Here is an 18,347-nt window from a genome sequence, read left to right as displayed (position 1 = left end):
TAAATAGATTTTTTTTTTTTTTAAATATCTGATGAGAAAATGTCAGTGGAACAAAATGTGTTTAAAATCCAATTTTAAAATGCTAGCTTTAGGGCAACATGATTTGTTAATATAACGTTGACAAGCTCTGAGTATGATCAACAACCAATTTACATTTTCTCCAGATTTTTCTCTCATCTTTCTATAACTGGAACCATGTTGGTAAAAGGTTTCGTTTATTTTCCTTTTTGCAGTGGGAAAACACGTAAAACAGAATCCAGAACAAAGTTGTTTTTAAATTACTTTTTTTTGTTAAATTGTTGCTAATTCCCAAAATATGAACCTAACCATTACAGCAAATTATTTTGTGAGAAGCAAAATGATGAATAAAGAGCGTGACTCACTTTGTTTGCGTCCAGATCTCCCTGTCCATTATGGCTGCAGTGGTGATATAGCCGGTCAGTGGGTCTATCTTAAACAGGCCACTCATCGATGATGATCTGATTGAGTAAGTCACTTGACCATTTTGACCCTGATCCAAGTCCTCTGCTGCAACCTAAGGAAAACACAGACCCATTTTGGTTAAAAAAAAAAGTAAAAGGAGAAATAGTTGCAACAGCTGTTTCAGTGTACAGTGAACTCATGAGCGATGTTGAACTCTGGAGTCAAGAATTCATAAAAATGGCCTGTATGGATCTGGCTTCATGAAAAAAATGATTTTTTTTGTATTCAGCTGGGACGTTGAGAACACAGACAAAAGCAAAGGGTCATTTCTCCACACCATACAAACCATCCAGGTTCCTGATGCTTGAGTGCTTTTCTACGCAACAAGTTTAGACTTAAACGACAGCCAACCATAATAAACCTGGCGGGAGGCAACGGGCTACTGCACCTGGATAATGGGGAAATCGTGGCCCTGTGCCTCTCTAATGTAGGCTACGTAGTTCTGGAGTTGGAAGCGTGGCAAGTTGTCGTTGACGTCCTGCAGGATCAAGTTGACAGCCATGTAGGAGCTGGAGGATGCCGTCTCAGCTTTCACCACCAGGCGTAGCTTCGGGGTCTCCTCAAAGTCTATGCCTTCAGATTTCTGGACCCATATTTCACCTATTTTGCAAAATGGCACAAAAATGAGTTACTGTCGATTCGTTTAGTGGCTGCGTTCAAATTACCGTGCCGAAGAAACTTGTATCTGTCTTTTTTCCACTGCTGTGACTCAGCGGAGTGTACACAGGAATCTCAACGCCACTTCCAGTTTTCAAATTAAATTTGTGTTACTTCAGTGTGTGGTCCTAGGTCACATGTATAATCCGATATGTGGCCATGCTCCATGAGTAAGAACGGTCACATTAGAATTCTTGTGGCTTTTTGCCTATACTCATGAGCTTAGCGCTGACGTCATCAAACCAAAAGTTAAACAATGGAGGAGAGTTTCATCCTGTAGAGCTAAATCTCACCCACAAATTCACTGTGTGAGCTTCCATTTCTGACTCGGCTTAGACACCAAGTGGATTCAAAAACATTTTCTGTCGGTGACACATGCAGAAGATTTCAGGCTCTGCATGTGCATGCCATTTAAGAGGGCAGTCGGCGTCACATGGCAGTCGGATGCCAAGCACTTAATCTGAACATAGCCAAAGCTGTCATTTCTGCACTTACCAGTAATGGTGTTAATTCCAAAAGACTGTAATCTGTTTCCACTGAAAATACTGTAGCTGATACCAGTTTGGGAGCCATCAGGGTACCGGGCCTGGGTCTGTGTTACCACTGTGCCTATGAAGAGAAAACAACAAGCTCTGTAAACTATTTACCTTCCAAAATGGGAAAACTTTGACACTCACTAGTATCATGCAAACCTGTAGCAGCGTTCTCTTGCAGACTGACATCTCGGGCTGTGCGTGAGAAGCGAATCCCTGTGTAGCTCTGTTCCCTAATGTAAATGATAACCACTCCAAGGGATGATTGAGCCGGGTTTCCCTGGTCCATGGCCTGAACTATCAAGGTTCTCTGGCTTTGGGTCAAAGTCTGCAGCTTCTCTGTGGCCTGAATGTCTCCTGTCAGCGAGTTAATCGTGAAGCCTCTCACAGGGTTGGCAAAGCGATAAAAAACTGAGCCATTGGCCCCAAAGTCCTTGTCCTCCGCTCGCATGGTGGCTAACACCCGACGGCTAGACACACTGCTGGAGGAGACGTTCACAATAAGGGGATCCTGAATGAAGAAGGGAGTGTTGTCGTTCACATCTTGAATATAGACCGTCATCTGAGCAGTGGAGTTACGTGGGTTTGCTGGAGACGAGTCGGTAGCACACACCTCAAAGGTGTAAGAGGCCGTTCTCTCTCTGTCTAGAGGAGCTGCTGTGATGATGCGGCCTGTGTTCTGGTCAATGATGAACATGCTCTTGGAGCCGCGGCTCAGAAAGTACAGTACCTGACTGTTCAGGCCCTGGTCCAGATCAACGGCTTTCACCTCCAGAACCAATGAGCCAATTGGAACATCTTCGGAAATATCTGCAGTGTAGCTGCTGCTCTGAAACTTTGGGCTGTGGTCATTGATGTCTAGAACGGTAACCTCCACAGTGGTGGTGCCGCTGAGGGGAGGGTAGCCCTGGTCTTGAGCCGTGACTGTTAGTGTGTATCCAGCCCTTTTTTCCCGATCCAGAGGCTTTGAAGTGGACAGCACACCAGTCCGTCTGTCTAAATGGAAGTCTCCTGATGGATCTCCAGCTGCAAGGAAAGCAATCACAAACTTGGCTTGAGAGTTGCTAGAAAACTTTACATTTACATTGCACATCAACATGTAAATACGCCAGATTATAGCCATTGGCTAATTTACATCTGTAGTCCTTAATGGAATTAAAAAATACATATCAGATTGTTTCTAATTATCACAGATAATGAAGACAAATTACAAAAGAGACTGAAATGTACTAAACTGTATAAATAAGTTTGTAGGGTGTTTTAAAACTGAAAAACACACATCAAAACAAATTATAACCTGTAATTCTGTAGCTCTTCTCCCCGCTGTTTCCTGTATCCGGGTCAGTGGCTCTGAGGGTGAACAGGGGCATCGCGTCCAGGTTTTCCGGCACCTCTATGCTATAGTAGAGACGTCCAAAGACTGGGGGGTTGTCATTCTCATCAATCACTCTGATCCTCACTGTTGCTTTAGCGTAGTTGGGCAGAAGTCCTCCATCCTTTGCATAAACTGTCAAAACAGAATAAATTAATAATTGTGATCTTTTGTATGAGAAATCAGTCCTGTTCAGTCTCGCAGTCACAGGAAAGTACCTGTCACGGTGTAGTGTTCTTGAAGCTCCCGGTCCAGCAACTTCATGGTGGTTATGACACCCGTCACTGGGTCAATTCGGAAACTCTCTTCTGAGATGCCGCCGTATGTCACCTGCCCATTGGTTCCTACAGCGAGGCACACACAGCAAATCAAAATCATATCAATAAAAAGGTGTTTTTTTTTGTCAGGAATTTTGCTGTGTGAGCATTTTTCCCTCAGGTGTCTGACTGCCAGATTGCGTGCTAACAGAAAGCAACCTGGCAACCTCACCTGTTTACTTCACTAATTGCTTTTGGAGTGAAACTTTATAAACCCTTTGTTTTATGTGCTTCTCACGAAGTCTGGGGGAATGCACCACTCTTTTCATTCACCCCCTCTCCCCCTGTGTCGTCTCTCCCCTGTATAGTCCTCAATTAAAAACAACTGTTAATGTCTGTGGCATGAACACGTACTTTGCATATAAGGGCTGCAAATAATTACAGGCATTTTACCTAATTGGTGAAGCGGTGATGTTTGGTGTTTGTCATGACGCAAAAGCATACAGTGAGGCCCAAACGTCTGAGAGCACTTTAAGTCATCAGAGCAACAGCATCGTTTGAACCTGATTGTAGATGCAGTGTAATGCAATTAAGTCTTCAATCACTGTCCCATTTCAAGTCAAATAGAAATTAAAGCAGGATATGACCTGCTGGTCCTCTTTTCCTCAGTGAAACCCACACTTTACTTCTTTTCCAGCTCCACCCTCTCATCCATTCTCGTTTCAAGAAACCAAAATGGTGCAGGCCAAACTGCAAAGTGTGAGGCTTCAAAGAGGCCGTTCACATCATGACTAGATGGTGCAGTAAAACCCAGGCTAAATTTGACAGGTTTCTAGACTACATGTAGGTCCACGCTGGATGATCAGCATTTCTATGATCTAAATGTTACGTGTAACTTAGATGTCAAAAATATACATTTTCCAGACAAATCTGGGGGAAAAAAAGTTTAACTGCAAGAAAAAACATGGATGATATGAACCAAATGGCACATTGAATAAGTGCGTGCACATGGTATGCCTTACCCTGGTCCAGATCAGAGGCAAACACTGTCAACACACTAGTTCCTGCAGGCTGGTTTTCCAAGATCTGGGCCTCATACTGGCTCTCCTCAAACCAGGGCACCTCATCATTAACATCAATCACATGGACACACAGCAGCTGGCTCGATGAGTGCTGGGGTGTCCCGTGATCCACGGCGATTACGGTGAGGTTAAAGATGTCTTGCTCTTCCCGATCCAGAGGTTTGAAGATCGACAAAGAGCCTGCAGTGGGATGAATCAGAGGTGAAACAGGAGGAGAGGTTTCCTGTGTGCGTGTGTATGTCAGCGTGGTCGGGTGGACTTTATTACAGCCCGTTTCCCAGAGGCAGTTGCACACGACGACTACAGTATGGAAGCATGCTATCAAAGGCAATAAAGCAGGCCACTTTCCATGATTGTGTGTAGTCAGATGATATAAAAAGCAAGTGTGAAAATTTGCCGTGTGAAGGCCAAATCAAGGCTTAATCTCCTCCACACACAGAGAGCTCTGCCTACCTGAGTGCTACCACCACCACTGCTGTAACAACCCAACAGTCTGGCCACAGTTTACGAGATTTTCCATTGGAGAATGCCGCAGCCATCAAGAAAGAAGCAGTAAACACACGCTCTAGACACGCAACAGCCAGGCCTGCCGTGCTCTGTCGAAATTAGGGGCACCCTTGCCTTTTCATTATCTTGCCCGAAGAGAGTAGAACTTGCATTGATTCAATTTCAATTTCATGCCTTAAAATGAGCTGCAACTGTTGAAGAAAGAAGAGACCATGGCTGTTTTGTTTTGTTTTGTTTTTTAACTTTCGCGTGTGTCTTTTTGCTTTGTGTTTTGCTACGACCGAGATAACTTGCCCTGAAGCTTTTAACCTGGTAGGAGTTACAGGCTGGACTTTTCTTTTTTCTTTTCTTTTTTTTTTTTTACAAAATTTGACTCCTCTGATCCTGCCGTTTCCCTGGTCACTGATAAAACACGGGCAAGACAAAAACAACAGTGGGAAAGTTGTTGTTTTGAATGGTTTCAATTCCGACATCTTAAGCCTATGTGGGGTTTGTGGCGTCATTCATCGGTTTGCTGTATGAAGGTTAGCTGAGGCTGTTTGGACAACAAACAAACACATTTGGTCTCACACGCAGACGTTGTTATTCACCATTTGATGTCTTAATCCCTAGGTGGCAGATCACCAACCTGTTGCTCAAAGAGGAACATTAATGACCTACCCTATGACAAAGAGTAGTGGGTATGTGTCTCACTGTGTGACTTGACAGGTTTCTCTTTTATGGTGCACTGCAGTGTCAAAATAATGAAAACAGAGTGTGCAGAGATGAGCCCAGGTCCCTGGTCACTGACCCCAAAACAGAAGCAAACCAGGTGCTCAGAGGATTAACTCTGTCATGATTTCAACAAATAACCAGTGTGCATGAAAACACTTCAAGATGAGTGCACACACTGGGCTGAAGACGGTGTGACATTCATGACAGACCCTTCATGTTTCCACCCCTGGGCGGCTCCAGGGGGCACACTGGTTGGCGACTAGAAGGCGAGGGTGGAGCCAACGCTGACACGTGTCTCAAACACCACAACAAAGCTCACGGAACCAAATAGCCCAAGGTCAGCGCTGACTAAGTGACAGAGTCTCATGCAAGCGCGCAGACGCACATGTGCATGCCGACACACAGAGACACACACACACACACACACGTGTGTACACACAAACACGCGTAACTGATCCCTTCTCTAATGGTTCCCAGAAGCTGAAGCAGGAGGCTCTTTGGTCTTTCATGGGAATAGATCCACAATAACAGATGATGGGGCTTGTGTGTGTGTGTGTGTGTGTGTGTGTGCATGCAAATGGATGTATGTGTGTCTGTGCGTGTTTCATATTTGGCAGGCTGGCCTGTCTGGCCTCCAACTGAGAGAAATAAGTCATGAGAGGTGAAGCAAGAATTGTGCTGCACTTAGAAGTAAGAAGAGTATTATAAGTGTGTGTGAGTCCTCGTGGGCGTGGGCGATGGTGGTGAGGCACATGGTGAGGTGAGTACACGTGTGAGGTAAAGTGTAAGCTGGAGGTGGCACAAATGCTTAAACAGTCGATACAAAAACTTTAATGCACGTGTACAGAGGCAGAGTTTTATTATCATTTAAAGTGAAAGTATGTTAAACTTAAAGGTCCAATAAGTAACACTTAGGGGGATGGATCTACTAACCACAAGTATGTTTTCATAAGTGTATCATTTAAAGCTAGCTATTATTCTGTTAATTCATGTCATAGAGGTGGCTACAAAATGTTCCTGTTCTATGTATCTAGCAGGTTTTGAGTAATGGTGAGCACCTTAACGTGTCTGATTGGAAGCATATGCTTTGATTTTCATGCACGTATAGCATGAGGATCATATGCAATCCCAGATTTGGGAATTTTCAATCATGTGAGTTCAATACAGCTATGAAATGCTGGATTTTCTGTGGCCAAGTTGACACAATAATAACTTTAATGGTCTCCACTATCACTTTGTGTCTGTGTTTGTGCTCATTATTTTATCACAATATCCGTGACCGTGCGCTGCCTCATGCATGTGGGAAAGGGTGAGTGGAGGAGACTAATTTTGATACAACAGATTTTAACAAGCCATTTTAATTTGATTGTAATATTTTGCTGTTTCCAGTAAAAAAAAACTGAATGACATCTGTGCATATTCAGAGCCACATATGCAAATTCATTGCTTTGGGGTGCACACAAATACACCTTGAAAGGGGAATTTCACAGATTTCTGTCCAAATAATACAGTATACTGCATATGACTTGCGTAATACTACCACCAGGAAAACCAGAAACCCTGTTAACAGATAAATTGTTTTAAATGAGCGACCTGATTTCTACCATATGTGCTAGGCAATCACAGTATTGTGGTTGGTAAAATATTGCAGTTGCGGTTAACAAAACAAACACTAACTGTTTGGCATGAGGATCTCACAAAGACAGTTGTGTAACAAAATCCATCCACCACACGACATCCTTATTGCAACATGAAACACACACTGGCCCAGACTTACCGGTGTTAGGGTTCAGACTGAACGTTCCTCCGGTGTTTCCTGACTGGATGCTGTACGTCACTCTACCGTTCTCTCCTTGGTCTGCGTCTCTGGCCATGACATACAAAGCCACAAAGCCCACTGGCTGGTCTTCCATTACACTGACAGCTGTCGGAGAGCTAAACACTGGCGGGTTGTCGTTCTCATCGGTGACGTAGACCCTTACTGTGACAGAGCCCCAGCGCCTCTGACTGACATCAATGGCAGAGTCTGTTGCCTTCACAACCAGAATCAGGTTGGAGGTGGTTTCATGGTCAAGATCCTGGCCCAAGGACAGAACCCCAGTGGAGGGGTCCAGGTTGAGGAGGCCAGGGGTGCTTGGCCACTGGTGGAGAACGGAGTACCTAAGCTCACTGTTGGGCCCACTGCCATCCTTATCGATAGCCTGGAATGTATAGATGGAAGAACCAGGTTGCAAACTCTCAGAGATGACGATGGTGATGGGGTCTTCAGGGAACTGAGGAGCATGATCGTTGCTGTCCTCTACATCGATGCCAAGGTCGACCAAGGTGCTGCTGGGGGGGGCCTGAGAAAAGTCATCCACCTCTATGTGCAGGGTGTAGTGTGCCTCTCGTTCATAGTCAAGGGGGCGAGCCAGATACACGTCTCCAGTCAGACGGTCTACGACAAATGTTCCATCGCGGTCCGTACCTCCAACCACCGTGTAGGTCACCTCTCCTTCCTCTGGTGTTTCTCTGTCATGGAGACGAACCGAACCAATAACAGATCCAGGCTTGGCTTCCTCCACAGAGTTGAAAGATAGGGAGAGTGAATTGGTTTTGGACGTGGGTCTGTTAATGCTGAGAACCTGCAGCAAAGAAAAACACGGAATGTGAACATGTACTACATGTGAACTGTGGATCCGCTGCTTTGTTGAGACGCCTGGTGGAAACTTAAAAAGTTAACGATTTTCTAAACAAAGAATTGAAATGGTTCACGGCTTTTAGCCAAAGCAAAACCAGATTTTTGTCCACTCCACCCTCTTGTTCTCCGTGTGTTCACTGGGAATAAAAATGAAACCAGTTACAAGAGGTTTTTATAGACTTGAATAACACGCTCGCTCACATTAATCACACTTAATCTGATACTTAGATGGCTGCCAGGAAAAATAATAGATGATAAAACTAGAACAATAAAAGAAGAGGAATATGGTAAGAGGAGTTGAATTTAGCACTGGGACGTATTGCTCGTCTTCCTCTGATCAGTTCAAAGTCATCGACTACTGCTTCTTTTCTTTCCAAGATAAAAAGCTCCATAATTAACACATGCACACCGTTTCTTTAAAAAAAAAGAGAAGAAGAATGTAAAAAATGCAAGCAGCTGTTAAAGGAATGGAGCGATGTTACGGCCTCGTTGATCAAATATTTTTTAGCTGCATTCCTGACATTGTTTTGTAAGCAAAGGATAATCTGGATACTGCAGCACCACATCCTACACCACGGTTCCCACAGTGAGAAGACACTTTACAAACACTGATTCTTGTGAAATCTGACATGACGTGCTGTCAATTGGTTCCACATTGGATGGGAGAAAAAGGAGGGCTCCAGAAATAAATTGCTGTAGTCTTATTCAATCAATGATGGATTCAATAAATCAGTCTAAAAATTTGATTGAAGGAAATTACTGAAATGTGTCAGTGGGGAAGAACAACACTGCACTGTTTAATCCAATTAACTGATCATGATGACTGCCTTGGAAAAAAGGGAAACGTAACATACTAGAGCTTTTTATATAGCGACCCTATTTTCCTGTAACCTACAAATGCAAAGTTTCTTCCAAGGGCTCTTGTTCAATTCTGTCCATTTTCCGGTCTATATTAAATATTAAGTGAATTACATCCAACGCTACGTAAGTGTGTAGCCCTGCTGCTCTTTGCAAAAATGGCTACTGTATAAAAAAATGTTGGAGTCAGTGAAAGTGACCTTGATCAGAGCCGTCTACAGCTGGGCCTCATCATGAGCCAGCTGGGAGTATTTGATTCAGACGCACTTTTCCATCTCTGATAGAAATTTCCCTTTTGAAAACTCACAGGGGAAGAAAAGGGAGGAGATGGGAGGGAAGCTTGTCAGAAGTGAGGCTGATATGAGTCTGCAGTGAGGCTGAGGGGCCCAGAGACACGGATCCTCTCAGCCCGCCCCCCGAGTCCATGTCTTTGATATTAAATAAGTGAGTAGTGAGGGTGTTTGTGCTGGCCGGGCTCCAGTGAAAGTCTGACCTGAATGGTGAGGGAGCAGGAGGTGCTGCGAGGGGGGAGTCCTCTGTCAGTGGCCGTCACCGTCACACTGTACTCGGCTCGCTCCGAGTGGCTCAGGGGAGATGACGAACGCAGTTCACCGGTGTTTGGGTTTAAAGAGAAACGCTCAGCCCTCGGACCTGCGGGAGACGGAACACTTCACTAGGAGTGTGTGGGAGAGCTGAATCCACAAACTCTACCACAGTGTGAGTTATTCACTGAACACAGTTCAAATGTGTGTACTGATCTGCTCAGCCCTCCCTTTAACGAGAGCGTTAGTGAAGCAGATCAAAGTCCCTATATGTATTAGCAGTATCACATGCTGCTTATTTGGACACGTGTAACTAATATTATATTAAAACATTTTCAGAGATGGAAACTTGCTTTATTCCTGCAGGTACTGTACCTGACAAGGAGTAGAACACCGTGCCGTTCTCTCCTTCATCTGGGTCCTTGGCTTGAATTGAGCCCATTAACACGCCTGAAGACTGACCTTCTGTCACCTGTGGGTTAAAAACAACACAAACAAATGTATGTATCACTATACACAAGAAAGAAAACCTTGCGTTTGTTCATGCAGGACAGGGTACTCGGACGCCGCAGCTGTAATCAGCTGACGGCCTGCTAGTCACAATCTATTAGTCACACTCCAACCACAGCCACTTTAATACCAAGGCAGTCCATTAACATAACACTCTTCCTGTGCTCATTTCTTGCTACACAAATGCTTCCTCACACCAGTGCTGCTGACAAAACTTTGCCAGCTTCAGCCTCCACCTTTCTAAATCAGAGTTTAGCAGGCTCAGCGTTTGCTGCTTGGGCTCACTCCTATATGGAGGTTTCTTGCATTGTGCTCTCTGCTCGGCCAATCCAGCGACAACAGCAATAAATGGTTTAATTATGACAAGAGTGTCTTGTAGCGTTACCTGTATAATGAGGTTTTTCCCTGACTGGCTGTGGGTAAAAGTGGGGCCATTGTCGTTGTCATCGAGGACGGTGATGAAGGCTGTGCCGGTGGCGCTGCGGGGAGGCGAACCTCCGTCTTGCACCACCACCACCAGCTGGTAACTGGACTGCTGCTCTCTGTCCAGAGTCGCCCTTGTACTGATCTCACCTGGGGAGAAAAGGAGGTGTTTGGGAGGAATTTAATGCTGAGGCAAAAGCAGAGAGCACTGGAATAATGATGAGAGACTTGGCTGCGAGCACGCTTTGATCAATGACACAAAAGTAACAGCCACACTCTGCGTGATAGTGCGCGTACACATCTGCACACAGAGACAAATGGAGGGATTCAGGATGCTTATCAGATTCTGTAGAGACTCACAACGCAGCCAGACACTGATCACAAATCACAAACTCTGCATCTCCACCCACTGAATAACAGGCTCAGCAGGCCAATTAGAGCCCAGCATGATGCTTCATGCTGCTGTCACCCTCGTCTGTCTAATTTATGACAATACTGTCTCTCATCCTCTTCAGATGACTCAGGGTGTTGTATAAACACTAATTAATTTATTTTCCCCATATAGTTGAAATTTTCAATAACAAAGGAAAAATAAACTTTTTTTTTGAGATGTTGTTTTCCACACTGATGACGGGGAATGTTTGAACTAATGAAGAAAGGAGCTGAATACATATTTGTTTTGGCTCAGTAATACAAAGATGTGTCATATGTTAGAAAAGTGATTATTTTGAGTGGGGCATGCTCCAGTATATTTTTAAACTTCACAATATAATATTAGTCGTGATGCCTTTCTCTTGTCACTCTGTCAACAGCAGATTTATTAAAGCACCACATTTCAGCGAGCTACAGGGCTCTTCCACGACTTAATGCGTGTATTTATTTTTCTGCATGAATAAACGCGTTTCCCTCGGCCGCCTAATGAAGCAAACCCACCAAGTCCTAATAAATATTTTTCTACAATTACAGCACAAGCATTACATTTTTAACAAACCTGTGTGGGAGTTTATTTGGAAGTGGCGGTCAGGGTGCAGAAAGCGGTAGCCGAGGCGTCCGTTATGGCCACTGTCTCGGTCTGTGGCTGACACGTGACCGAAGCCCGTTCCTGCGGGCAGGTTTTCTCTCACAGCCATGAACACCCTTTCCTGTGTGAGGCGCGGAGAGTTGTCGTTCTCGTCCGTCACCGATATACGCACCGTCGCGCTGCCCGTCTTCTTTAACTGTCCGTGGCCTGAGCTCGCCATCACTGTTAAGAGATACATGTCCTTGACCTCTCTGTCGAGGGCACTCTTCACAAACAGCCAGCCACTGTCTGCAGCGATGCCAAACCCTGCAGCATCCCCGTCTGGACGCAGGTGATATGCCATAGGACTGAAGTGACCCGAGCCGGGAGTCTCTCTGTTCAGGGCTCTGACCTGGAGGAAGCGGGTGTTAATCGGCATGCCTTCCTTTAATTCTACACGGTAGGTGAGGGTATCAAACACCGGTCCTTGGTCGTTCTCTGCCTGGACATGTACCACAAGCATGAAGGTGGCACTAAGCTGGGGTGCTCCATTATCCTTGGCAATCACCTGGAGGTCATACCGAGGGGTCATTTCATAGTTGAGACTCCCAACCAGTCGGATTTCTCCGCTGCTGCGATCTATGCTGAAGGTCCTTTGGATTGCACTGGGAGAGGAAAGGTCAAAGCTGAGTTGTCCATTTACTCCAGAGTCAAGATCGTCAGCTTGCACCCGGTAAATGACTGTGCCCATTTCTGTATGCTCGAGCAGCAGCAGGGACTCTGAGGACGAGGGAAGAAAAATGGGCAGGTTGTCATTGATGTCCGCGATGTTAATGTGGACACGGGTCTGCCCAAAGGCTGGTGGGTTTCCGCTGCGGGCCTGAATCTCCAAATCAAGTGCAGACTGGGCTTCATGATCCAGGGGCAGACTCGTCCTTAGGACCCCAGTGTCGGGATCCACTGTGAAGTAACCCCCAGGGTCCCCAGAGCTGATGGTGTAAGAGACGTCTCTGTTGGTGCCTGAGAAGACAGAAACCAGAGGCCATGTCAGCGCCTCCGCCCAGGAGACTACACTAAAAGCACAGAAGTAAGAGTGCACCCTAAAGATGTCATTTTTCAATTTCCCTGACAGTAATAGCTCTTACGATTCAGAAAATGACTACATAAACACAGTCATGTAATGGAATTTTTGATTGATGTTATTTCAGAGTTAGGTGTGTATAGTGGCGCGACGCCTATTTGTACAAGTGGTGCAGGGAGAGACGTGCGATCCAGTGTGACTGATAAATGTATACTGAGGTGTTCAGGTGGGCCGAGTGACTGAGTGAGTGAGTCGCCTTTTCATAGCAACTCTGGGCTCAGTGTCTTCATTGAGCAGATTAGAGTAGCTTGAATTGCCATCTTATGTCCTCTACCTGGGTTTCAGAGTCTTACCCAAGATCAGGAGGAGCAAGGGTTTAGAAGATGACCAGCTCCACCTTGTGAGTAAGTGAGTTGACCATTTATCGCAACTTGGGGTTCAGTATCTTACCATAGGACATTTTGGTACACAGAGAAGGCGAGCTGGGGATTCAAAACACTAGCCTTTTGATTTGTACCTCCTGATCCACAGGGAGTGAGTCGGTAGGCTTTCATTTAAAATGTATCGCAAATACAACGATGATGCTTAAATGCGGGCTTCCAACCAATGCTCTGGAGTAAATATTGGACGTTAATTCACTGGAATACAGTTCACATTTTATAACTGCTTCCAACATTTATTGAAGTGATATTCACTTCTTACACAAAGAGAGAAAAGGGAATTTTGTGGTTTGGAAACTGGAGGGATTTTTTCAGTCACATGATTTCTACACATCATCCTTTATTCCCTAAATCAGTTTTCATTGCACTTATTCACATAAAATTTCTATCAATTTGTCAACTTTTTCCAACTCTGTCAAACTTGGAGGATTTATGTGATGCTGAACTTCAAGATGGTTTCAAATGTTCTGTTTCCATTCCGGCGTTTTATTGTGCGTACTACTTAGGCTGATGGAAACACATCTAGTGAGTCAGTATGAGTATGTGTCTCCAGTCCTCACCTGTCTTACTGCTGGCCTGGACAGCACCTACGACTGTCCCTCGCAGGACGTCCTCTGATACAGTGAAGTAGTACTGTGTCTGTTCAAACACAGGTGGCGCCACCAGCCCAGCCACCACACTAATGTTGACTCTGGCATTGACAAGGGCAACCAGACCACCGCCATCCTGAGCGGAGATGACCATGGGAATAATGGAGTTGGCTTTCCCGTAGACAGACCGAGACAGGGAGATCACGCCTACAGGAAGGTTAATAAGAAAACAGAAATTATTACCTGAGATCTTCAGATAATGCATTAAAGGGTATTCAGGAAGAAGAAGAAGAAGAAGAAGAAGAAAAGTATTCATGTTAAACCTGTGTCTTTGTTGAGAGTGAAGTATGGGGAGGCCCCTCCAGGCACCGTCTTGTAAGTTATTTTGCCATTCTCGCCTGAGTCTGGGTCATAGGCCGTCACTCTGACAACAGATGTCCCGGGAGTGCTCTGTGTGCTCAGACTAACAGCATAGCTGACGGGGTAGAACGCAGGTCTGTTATCATTAATGTCGACCAGATCCACCTTCACATAGGCTACTGAACTCAGTCCGCCCTGCAGGAGGAAACAAAAAGCTCTTTTATTAAACCTTTGCACTAAATCATGGGCAGAAAAAACACACCTGAAAGCAGGATTTAGGCCACATTAATGGCGCTAGTAAAAAAAGTGGCCGTAAACCCTGATACAGCTTCGATGTATAGCGTACCCTCTAAAATACAGTCCCAGCAGGTCCGTGGAGGGATACAGATTGATAGTTTCCCTCGGGAAGGAGCAATGTGTCATGACCCGTGGAGGGCGAGAGGGCTCGCCTCGCCCAAACAATCTGTTTCATAGGCGGCTTTTCATTTGCAGAAAATACAGTGCAGGCTTTTCATTTGGACCAGGTGGCGAAAGCGGGGGAGGCTGCAGTCCAACTTGTTAAAATATTACTGCCTGACAGTTGAGGCATTTCTCCATCTGATTGCTTTAACATGACCGCAGTAATTTTATTTCATTTTTAACCTTTTTTATTTTTTAAGTATTATCTGGAATAATGTGAACAGGATGCTATACTAACTTTTGAGTAAGTCTGCCATTGAGAGCCATTCAAGCTTTATTTTTAACTTGGCTGCTCCAGTCAAAAAAAAGAACCGTTTTTTTTTTTTTCTTTTTTTTCTGCACGGTTGGCCATGTCACGACTGCTCTTTTTATAGGCATACTCTGTGGCTCAGTGGATTCATATTAAGCATGATTTCAAAATGTGGCGGCTCACCCCATCTACTGCAGTAACGGTGAAGTCGAAGCCGGACGGCCCTTGATCTCTGTCCAGCGGAGCACTGGTGCAGATCTGGCCCGTCTCCTTGCCAATGGTGAACTGGGTGGGAACGGCGCTGTTAATGCCAGAGCCAAGGGAGTAGGTGATGGATCCAAAGGAGCCGCCATCTGCATCTGTCGCGGTCACCTGGAGAGAACACAGAATGACTTCCATGAAACATTGTGCATTAAAATTAAGATTTATTACAGTGGAAAAGTGCAGAGGAAAAGTTTCAAACTTTGAAATGTACAAATCCCCTGATGGAATGCTGTCTCTTTCGTTATCTACGTCTGACATGAAAAAAAACTAGTTTCTAAGTTTGTGAATACATTTCAGGGGACTACTCCAACTACACAGTACTTGAGGGCTTCATGGAGGAGAGAAATAGCAATGTACATTTCTGAAAATGCCTGGACCAGAATCCCTCAGGGCTCACGCTCTCGCTCAATTAACTCAAGATACCAGTTAACTCATTACAAGGGTTTACAGAGGCTTCATTTCTCTTGTGTTGATATTCATGCTGTCCATCTTCATCTTGACTCTGATGGAACTTTAAATCACATGCTTCGTTTGAGTCCTAAGTTTCAAGGATTTTTGGATGCTATTCAGATGTACTGTATATGGACATGTAATTGCCCCTAATGCTGAGCAGCCAACTCTGCCGTGAGTCACTGGAAAACATTATTGTTCCAGTCCAGTATGGTTGCATCAAAGAAAGGCATCCATAATGTCTGGAACAAAGAGATACAACCCTTATTTTGATACCTGGCTGACAGAGTTCCTTATTACTTTATTTATGGAGATGAATAAATGATCTGTATTTATAGCATACATCTCATCTTGATGACCACTGCTTAACACTACAGTCATAGAGCACTTGTGCTATACTTCTGTCTGTCACATGTCTGTCATACCCATCAGGACAGGATCTATATGGAGACTAGCGAGATGAAATGGTTGGTAAAGCTGGATGCTTTGATGGCAACCCGTCGTTGACCGCATACACCGCATATTTCTGTCATGGTTTATTTTTAATATTGAATTTTTCTCAAAAACTCAAGTGATCATGAAAACAGTAGATCATTTCATGGAAACATATTACAGGATAAACTCAGCATTTTCCATATTTATTACTCTAATGCCGCAGCAGATGAAATCAAATTTCTATAAGTGGGGTGGGAGACTAATGACCACTCAGAAAGCTGTAAACTGTAACAAGAACATCATACCAGGTGCTTTGTGAAAGCATCTTTGGACTAGTTCTGTTGTTTATCAGAGGCAGAGTGGGAGCCAAACAGGCCCTTTGGCAGAGCAGTGGCTCAGAGGGAATGAAAGAGTTTGGCGGGAAGGAGGATGACTTCTACAGGCTCTGGGAGAGTTGCCAGCAGAGAAAACTGCCGGCTTCAGGACTGGCGTCTGTCTGCGAAGGACAGTGACAAGGATGGCTGGGGAACAGTGGGATACCACACAGTACGCTTTGGTGCAACACATTATGCCATAATGCAATGTCCCGTTTGTAGTCTGCTTTCAATAATACCGCACATCAACAGTGGGCTGGAACTGCTGGAACTATAAAAGCAGCTCACAAGCCATCAGCCAGGGTGCCGACTCAATTATTGCGAGATCTCCCAAGACAGCGTAAGGCAAACAGACCAATCAGATCGGGCCCCTGCGTGCCAGCGGTGTAATTGTTTGCAAGTGTTGAGTCTGGACCACAGTTTGTGAGAGATTAGAGGAAGATTAAACCTTACAGGTTGATTAGAATTCTCTTTGCGCCCATCTTTTTAAGATGGATTTGTTTTTAGGACCAATTGGGGGAAAAAAAACCAACAACCCGGAATTGATACTTTTATGCTGAGAGTCTCCTCAGCGTAAGACTGTGAAGTCATCAGGAACTTTGCCAAGATAAATAAGGCTATCCATGCTTATCATCAAAAGCTCATGGCATTGGTGCGAGTGTGAGAAGATGGAAATCATTCATTCGAGGTGATGAAGGTTTGGGCTGCGGTAATTCAGGCTCTGACTCTATCCTGAGCAGATGGCAGACGGAGGACTCGGCAGACGGCATGCTACACTCATGATTGTAACTCCTAACAGAGGGTGAGTGGCGTTAGGCAGTTGTAAAGCTGGCACAGATGCAAAACCCAGAGAGAAGAATAATAAACCACACAAGGAAAAAGGAGAAACCAAGAGCAACACAAAAAAGCCGCTCCATCTTTTAATGTGTGGAGGCTGGAGTTTACTGTAATATTTAATCTTTCTCGAAAGAGGAAGACAAGTTATTTATAACAAGCGAACAGCGTTGTGCCCTTGTTTTTCACGTCTTCACCGTCGTCTGAGTGTCATCAGGAGGTAAAGGAAGGTAAAGGAGCACTGAAAATGAATACCTGAGATAAAAAGCTTAGGTGAGGAGAATCCATGGTTCTTTGTTTTACCAACGAACATCCATAAGTTTTATAAAAGTACATCACGTTGTGTGAAACTTAGGACACCTTAGTGTATACAGTGCCAGGGATGGCACCCTGTGTGTTCTGCTGCTGTAGAACTTCTAAAACCTCAATAACTGATGGTCTTCTTCGTACTTTGGTTGTATCAAGTGGTTATTCCGTTTTCATTTTGAACCTGTTTGGTCTTTCTTCTCAGACCTCTGGCACCAACAAGACACTTTCACCAACACTTTCAGAACTGCTGCTCACTGGACATTTTCTCTTTTCTAGACTATCATCTGTCAACCCTAGAGATAGTTGTGCAGTTTCTCAAATACTCCAATAAGCATATGTCATTTAAATCACTTTTATTTTCCATTCTGATGCAAAGTTTGAACTTAAACAGGCCATCTTGACCATATCTAAATGCACTGTTGCCTACTATAGCACTTCATAGCATGGTAGTACGAAACCTTAAAAAGGGAAGTAAAAGAAAATGAAAGCTACTTTTTATAATGATGCAGCATAAAGACATGTTTAGACTGAACACAGAGCCCACATTGCACAAACGGTTTCCTGTGACTTTAATAAGCTTTAACCTGAGTTAAAGTGCTGTGTGCTCTCCAGAGATATACTGACCTTATCTGTGGAGCGCGAGTTCATCTGAGAACACCATTTGTACAATATGAAATTAATTTCCACAAGCAGGATCTATTGCGGTAAAGATATTCGAGAACAATATATTCCATAAGTCGAGGAACTTTTTCGGTGTGGGGGGGGGGTGTAATGTAAGATAATAAACCACACAATTGTATTTTTCATGAATCCTACCCACTGGTAAGAAGAATGCCTGAAGCTATTGGGCTATTTTGGAATCTGTAGAGACTGCAATTTCACT

At 44.5% G+C, this 18,347-nt stretch overlaps 1 protein-coding gene across 1 annotated transcript in view; it reads right to left on the bottom strand.

Annotated features, from left to right (window-relative positions):
- LOC122759970 (protocadherin-16-like) overlaps nucleotides 1-18,347 on the bottom strand; it is an 88,474-nt gene that overhangs the window by 6,644 nt on the left and 63,483 nt on the right. Inside the window, exons 3-17 of the mRNA XM_044015003.1 lie at nucleotides 14,982-15,170; nucleotides 14,053-14,284; nucleotides 13,700-13,936; nucleotides 11,610-12,638; nucleotides 10,581-10,768; nucleotides 10,061-10,157; nucleotides 9,637-9,794; nucleotides 7,383-8,229; nucleotides 4,325-4,564; nucleotides 3,264-3,389; nucleotides 2,971-3,180; nucleotides 1,833-2,699; nucleotides 1,636-1,749; nucleotides 872-1,083; nucleotides 384-535 (exon numbers count right to left, since the gene is read on the bottom strand). Of these exons, the coding sequence (XP_043870938.1) occupies nucleotides 384-535; nucleotides 872-1,083; nucleotides 1,636-1,749; nucleotides 1,833-2,699; nucleotides 2,971-3,180; nucleotides 3,264-3,389; nucleotides 4,325-4,564; nucleotides 7,383-8,229; nucleotides 9,637-9,794; nucleotides 10,061-10,157; nucleotides 10,581-10,768; nucleotides 11,610-12,638; nucleotides 13,700-13,936; nucleotides 14,053-14,284; nucleotides 14,982-15,170 (4,898 nt within the window). The remainder of the gene's footprint in view (nucleotides 1-383; nucleotides 536-871; nucleotides 1,084-1,635; nucleotides 1,750-1,832; nucleotides 2,700-2,970; nucleotides 3,181-3,263; nucleotides 3,390-4,324; nucleotides 4,565-7,382; nucleotides 8,230-9,636; nucleotides 9,795-10,060; nucleotides 10,158-10,580; nucleotides 10,769-11,609; nucleotides 12,639-13,699; nucleotides 13,937-14,052; nucleotides 14,285-14,981; nucleotides 15,171-18,347) is intronic.

Source organism: Solea senegalensis, unplaced genomic scaffold (genome assembly GCF_019176455.1).
Source record: "Solea senegalensis isolate Sse05_10M unplaced genomic scaffold, IFAPA_SoseM_1 scf7180000012729, whole genome shotgun sequence".
NCBI lineage: Eukaryota > Metazoa > Chordata > Actinopteri > Pleuronectiformes > Soleidae > Solea > Solea senegalensis.
The sequence above is the reverse complement of the archived record's forward strand: the minus strand, read 5'-3'. Positions and strand labels throughout refer to the sequence as shown.